Source organism: Ipomoea nil, unplaced genomic scaffold (genome assembly GCF_001879475.1).
Source record: "Ipomoea nil cultivar Tokyo-kokei standard unplaced genomic scaffold, Asagao_1.1 scaffold1900, whole genome shotgun sequence".
NCBI classification, from domain to species: Eukaryota; Viridiplantae; Streptophyta; class Magnoliopsida; order Solanales; family Convolvulaceae; genus Ipomoea; species Ipomoea nil.
This window is the reverse complement of record NW_017618328.1, coordinates 385,009-391,601: the sequence shown is the minus strand read 5'-3', so window position 1 is coordinate 391,601 and position 6,593 is coordinate 385,009. Positions and strand designations below refer to the sequence as shown.

General features: G+C 39.1%; 2 protein-coding genes and 1 non-coding gene across 3 annotated transcripts; 1 reads left to right on the top strand and 2 right to left on the bottom strand.

Moving 5' to 3' along the window:
* Positions 1 to 3,485: 3,485 nt before the first annotated feature.
* On the bottom strand, positions 3,486 to 3,970 carry LOC109193686 (auxin-responsive protein SAUR21-like). Its single transcript, XM_019344538.1, has one exon. It carries the CDS (start codon positions 3,941 to 3,943, stop codon positions 3,653 to 3,655), a length of 291 nt encoding a protein of 96 aa, XP_019200083.1. The 5' UTR covers positions 3,944 to 3,970; the 3' UTR covers positions 3,486 to 3,652.
* A 650-nt stretch (positions 3,971 to 4,620) lies between these two features.
* On the top strand, positions 4,621 to 5,037 carry LOC109193656 (auxin-responsive protein SAUR68-like). Its single transcript, XM_019344510.1, has one exon. The coding sequence runs from the start codon at positions 4,621 to 4,623 to the stop codon at positions 5,035 to 5,037; it is 417 nt and encodes a 138-aa protein (XP_019200055.1).
* Positions 5,038 to 5,431: 394 nt separating this feature from the next.
* TRNAE-CUC lies at positions 5,432 to 5,504 on the bottom strand. The gene has a single exon. It is a non-coding gene; the product is annotated as a tRNA-Glu (tRNA).
* Positions 5,505 to 6,593: the final 1,089 nt, after the last annotated feature.

The following is a 6,593-nucleotide window of genomic DNA, read 5'->3' as shown; positions in this document are numbered from 1 at the left end:
GGGTATCCTGGCCTTTTCTTCGGGAGGTTTTGAGGAAGTTTGGCTTCCCAGATTTGTTTGCCAATCTTATTTTGAACAACTTGGTGGCCACTCAACTCTCAATCCTGGTTAATGGCGAGAGTTGCGAGTTCTTTCAGCCTTCAAGAGGCGTCAAGCAAGGTGATCCGCTGTCCCCGCTTCTTTTCATCTTGGCCTCTGAGGCCCTCTCGCGGTCTCTTATTCTGAAAATGGGTGTTGCTATGTTGACACCGTACTTCACGACCCCGAGCTGCCCGTTGATCAGCCACTTAGCATTCGCCGACGACATTGTTATTTTTGTAAATGGCACATCATCGTCCTTGAAAGCTTTGACAGATATCTTAAATGAATACCAAGCTGGCTCTGGGCAGAAAATAAATTACAACAAAAGCTTCTTTGTGGCTTCAAACTGGTGCACTCGTAGCCGGACGAACGAGATGTCAAGGATTCTTAGCATGCAGCAATTTACCTTGCCGTTTCGGTATCTGGGAGTCAATCTCTTTAAGGGCAGAAATCGGCCACTCTACTATCACCATTTACTGGAAAGAGTTGATAATAAGTTGCTCAGTTGGCAACGTAAATTGCTATCTCCAGGAGGAAGACTCACTCTTCTCCGGCATGTCTTGAACACAATACCGCTATTTACTATGGCTTCGGTCCCGTTACCGCGACAGACTCAATCAGCTCTTGAGTCTAAGTTCGCTAACTTTTTGTGGGGCGCTGAAAATGGAAGGCCAAAGCGTCACTGGACTGCCTGGCGCAGGTTATGCTTCCCAACAGAAGAGGGTGGTTTGGGTATCCGGTCACTTGGAACAATGCAGCAAGCATTTTCTGCAAAGCAATTATTCGGCTTCCTCCAGGGTGGTTCGCTTTGGGCTGATTATATGCACGCCCTATACTCAGCTGGTCCGCGAAATACTTCAATCACTTGGAAGCGCATGCAGCAAATTTGAGACTTTGTGGATGACAACACAGAGGTTGTCCCTGATGGTATAATTTGGACGCCTGATCCTTACGGCGAGTTCTCTCTGTCATCAGTTCATGAAGCGTTGCGATACAAGGCAGCGTCATGCCTTTCATCCAAGTGCATTTGGGGTGGAGGGATCCCGTCCAAGGTATCTTTGTTTATGTGGAGGTTGCTTCGCGCCTTTCTCCCTTTCCCAGATGTTATCCAGAGGTTTAATGTCTGCTTGCCCTCGGTTTGCCCTCTTTGTCATCAAGCCTCGGTGGAATTAGAGCACTGTCTATATCAGTGCGATTTTTCCAAGCATGTATGGTGTCACTTCCAGGGTATTTTTGGTGCAACAATTGGTGTATCCTCGCTGCGCACGGAATACCATGCTTGGTGGCTGCTTGCGCCCCCGGGCTCGGCGGTGGACTGGTATGCTAAACTTGTGCCGTGCCTCATTCTTTGGCATCTTTGGTGTTCATACAATCAGGGGGTCTACGGAGATGGCTCTCACTGGGTTTCCCAGACGCTCAGCCGAATCAAACAGGATCTTTTCTTGGTAGCTTCCACTCGGACAATTCGTCGTTCGGGGCTGGGAGACGATTTCCTCCTCACAGCCAGCTTTTTGAGACGGTTCCACACTCCGCCTAGCATGGTTACCATCTGGGTTAAATGGATGACACCACCTTCGGGCAGACTCAAGCTTAATACTGATGCGGCATATGGGGTTGCTGGGGCTGCGGGAGGGGCATGTTTGCGAGACTCTCGTGGGCAGCTCATTGTGGGTCTTTGTTTTCGTCTTGAGGCCGCGTCTGCGCTAGAGGCCGAGGCGTTGTCCTTACAGCGCGCTCTTTTCTGGTGCACGGCGTTTGCTAGGAGTCCTTCATTGGTAGAAGTGGACTCTCTCGTCCTCGCAACATTGTCGGGGACATAGATGACCAAGATACCGTGGAGGATCTCTCATGCGGTGCGCTACATCCGTTCTTGTCTGCAGGCCTGGGGTTCCACGATTACACATGTGTACCGGGAGGCCAATCAAGTGGCTGACGCTCTTGCTTCGAATGGCCTAAATTCACCAGTCGCAAGGGTCTTTAATTCCATTAATTCTTTGCCTGCTCAAGTCAAGCTGGCTTTTTTGTATGACCTTAGAGGCTTTGCCTCTCATCGGGCTGTTGGCCGTTAATAAATTTCGTTCGTTCGATAAAAAAAAAACACATTATAAATTATACATATCACTATTAATATAAAGAATGTTATATATATATATATATATATATATATATATATATATATATATATATATATATATATATATATATATATATATATATATATATATATATATATATATATATATATATATATATATATATATATATATATATCTGTGTGTGTGTGTGTGTGTGTGTATTAAATATTAAAAAAGTAAATGTGTTAAAGCCATAGGGCTAGAAGGACAAACTATGTTAAAGCAAGGTTTTGAACCCAAAACCTTTCCTATTACTATAGATATGCTCTACCAACAAATCTAACTCCTTACTTGTAGACATTTACTAGTGTTTTTATACTAATACTAAAACATATACTATATATACATATATACATATACAGATTATAATGGGGTAGGGTGTGGGGTGAGGGGGGGGGGGCAGTTGACCCCCTGCCCCCCCTCTGGCTCCGTCCCTGACTAAAAACGAGATTAAATACAAACAAAACATAGTAGTCATGGGCATGGACATGGTCATAACCGAGCCCGTGCCTAGAAAATATTTCACACTGGTCGCACAACCGAGCCGACTGACGAGCCGAACGAGGGGTATGATGCTGTCCTCACTCCTCAGGCCATTGAGGCCCCTCCTCCTCATTCCGCTAAGTGTACCAATCATAACCACCCGACTGCCCTGGGGCATACCGGACTGGGGTCCCCGATCAGGGGTATCCATCGAGCACATTGGGTTGTACTATCAACAGTAGGATCATTTGATGAATGCAAATGCATGTTTAGAAAGAAAAATTATTAGTAAATGAATATATACCCAGGTGCATAAATTAATTACCCACACATATTAAGCATAAACATAAGTATAATCCATGAATATCATAAATGAAAGAGATAGAAAGAAGTAGAAACTTATATATTACTCTGTAAAATGGAATGTGAAATGATGGAATCCAAACTTGAAAATATGAAAGGAAATGAATGAGAGGGTTCAACGGTGGGTCAAAACCAAATAATAGATCACTTTCAATTTAGGCAGCACGAGGCATTGCCTATTGCCTCAATTCAATTCTGGTTGTCTTAGCCTTATCACTTTCAATAATAGATCACTTTCTTATGCATCAAGATCTAAGGATTCTACAGATCTAGTTCTTTTCCATTCAATTTCTCTCTATCTCCTAAGGTATTACTATACCATAATCATTTCTAAGGGAAATAATCTGAAGATCGATGGACAGAAATAAATGTTACAAGAAATCTCTGATGTTGTGCAAAATTAAAATTTTCTCGATCTGCTAATTAAAATAATGTGTTTGTATTTTTGTCAAGAATTATCCTGGGGAGACAACCAAAAAGCTAAGGGAAACAAGTAACTGTACAATAAAACTCGATCTGATATGATCTTTTCTACAAAAATTTGTCTCCACTAATTAATCTAGCTAATTAAGCTGTTTGTAGTCTCGATCTCAAGATCTACTGGAGCTAGAGATGATGTCAAGAAACGTATCCTCCAAGCAAGGTATTGTGAGTCCACCCATTGGATGATCAAATCCGAATTCGTCCTCAGCTTGGCACAGCAAGTCTTGGAAAGAAGGGTCCTTCAAGTAGGAAACTGGAATGACAAAACGCTTCTTCTCGCTCTCACCAACATAAACTGCAAAGTGCCCCTTAGGAACCTCACTTTCTCTGTTTGTTCTTGAAGAAGACCTTCTGAGGCCCTGCTTAGCACGGAGAATGCGAGTCATACTAATCGCCATTATATTCTGGGATGTTTAATTTCTTCTTTAAGCAATTATTTGAGTGGGGTGAATACCAATTCAATTCGATCTATATGTGTTTATATAGATGGTTTGGGAGGTGGATTGAGTGGCTAATTTAAGAGAAATAATTTAGATGGATGGGCAGCCAGCTAGAAAGATAAGAAACATTACCACACATTTTTGTCATCATGAAATTATACATACAACTTTGTTGATAAAGACCTGCCTTTGAACATCATTCCCCACATGCATCAATGAAATTGAACATATAGAGAAAGCTCAACTACTTGTGTCATTCCAAGAAAACTAGCCAAATGAGAGAAGAAATTAAATGGAATTTGGCCATTTAATTTGGTAAGCATAACCATGTATGTGGTTCCTCATTTATATATATATATATATATATTTCTGGTTGAAGCTAAAAGGCCCCATACAACCATGTGGTTACGTTCCTCATCAGTGTCAATCATGTGGTTTTGCCTCCTCAACAGCTTAAAGACTGTCTTAGCCTCCTCATCACTTTAAATACATCACTTCCTTATAATTCATCAAACACTGAAATTCAATTCATTCAATTCTACCCAATTTCCAAGCTTTCTACAAAATTAAATCTTATTCGATCTCTTCCATTCAATCTCTCTGATCGATCTCTATTTAATTTCTAAGTTAATATCATGATCAGTTCAAAGAGGCTCATTAAGCTGGCCAGAAGATGGCAGAAATTTGCTGCCATCCGAAGAAAGAGGATTTCATTTCCAAGTCTATATGATGATTCAGATAGCTGCAGTATTTCTTCTGCGGGTCATTTCACTATCTACACTGCTGATCAGAAGCGGTTTGTTGTCCCTCTATCATATCTCGAGAATCATATCATTAGGCAACTCTTAAGTATGTCTGAAGAAGAATTTGGACTTCCAAGCGATGGGCCAATTACACTACCATGTGATGCAGTCTTCATGGACTACATCATTTCACTTCTTAGCCGAGGTTTATCTAGACAACTTGAGAATGCACTGCTTGTTTCACTTACTTCTCATCGGTGTTCATCAGCTCCTCCGTTACTCCGAAATCAGGAATTGCTAGTTTGCTGATATTAATCTCAATAAATTTTGTAAATGAGGATATATATTAGTTGTAGCTCTATACATGATGTGAAATGTACATATATAAATCCAATACAGCAATACTTGATATCCCATATGTATGTTCAGTATTCTTATTACAAAATTCACTGCTATAATATTCTTCTTACTTCTTAATCTTCAGTTTGCTGCAATAATACACCTAGCTGTTGTCTTTTCATATGCATGTTGATCTGCAATAATACACCTAGCTGTTGTCTTTTCATATGCATGTTGATCTGCAATAATACACCTAGCTGTTGTCTTTTCATATGCATGTTGATCATCAACCACTGCAATTCAGTCTACAGAAGCTCATCAAGCTGGCTAAAAGTGGCAAAACTGAGGATATATAAAACAACAATTCCGTTGCCGGGAATCGAACCCGGGTCTCTCAGGTGAGAGCCGAGTATCCTAACCAACTAGACTACAACGAATTTGTCAATATACTCTGACCAACTCTTTGGTGATCCTTGTTTCGTGTTTCCTTGACCCAAAGCCAAATTTCCTTGCATATATTTACAATTGCATCTCAATCAGCATTTAGTATCAATGAGTACGTACTATATGCCTTTAGGAATTCTCTAACTCCAAAAATCGTTGAGGCTCTTGCATGCACAAGATTGGTTGAGGTTGGCAATCAACCCATCTCAGAAATATAGATGAACTTGAAAGATTTGAAAAAAAAAAGATAAAAATTTATAACCTTTTTAAATCTCAATTATATATATTATCTTCTTAACTTCTATTTCTAACATACTTATATATATATATATATATATATATATATATATATATATATATATATATGTCAATGGCGTTTTGGGGTAAGACTTTTCTTTCCCCGAAATGTCAATTGTAAATGTTGCAAAATGTCTGTGTGTGTGTGTCTATATAATTTATTTAAATATATATTTATTGATAGATTGATAGATAAAAATTATAATTAATTAATTAATTAATTAATTAATTAATTATATATATATATATATATATATATATATATATATATATATATATATATATATATAATACATTATATTTATTAAATATAAATATTAAATAATGTGCAAATGATATTTTTGGTATTTGTAATACAAAAGCTATTCCCAAGAGCATGGGAATAGCTAATACCAAGGCCCCCCTAGGAATGGTTGTTCCCCTTGCAAAGGTAATAGCTCATTCCTAGGAATATTATTCCCATGACAAAATGACCATACCAAACAATGGAATAGGTCTATTCCAAGGAATGTTATTCCAATCCTGACCTATTCCATGAACCAAACATGCCATTAAAGAAATTCTAAACCTTAAGGTTTCAAATTTAAGGGTTTATCAAGTCAACTTTCCTTGGCTGATATTGTCATTCCTTAACCACCCTAGAACATCAACCTGGCTCTGAGACCAACTGTAACACCTCCAATTTTTATACAATTGAGCCTAGTTCTAAACATGAATTAAAGGTAGGAAAATGCGGGAAAAAAAAGGCAATTGAATACTAATTACCCAACAACCAAAACAAAAGG

Coding starts and splice junctions, on each gene's coding strand:
- LOC109193686 (XM_019344538.1), bottom strand. CDS start 3,943: ATGGCGATTAGTATGACTCGCATTCTCCGTGCTAAGCAGGGCCTCAGA.
- LOC109193656 (XM_019344510.1), top strand. CDS start 4,621: ATGATCAGTTCAAAGAGGCTCATTAAGCTGGCCAGAAGATGGCAGAAA.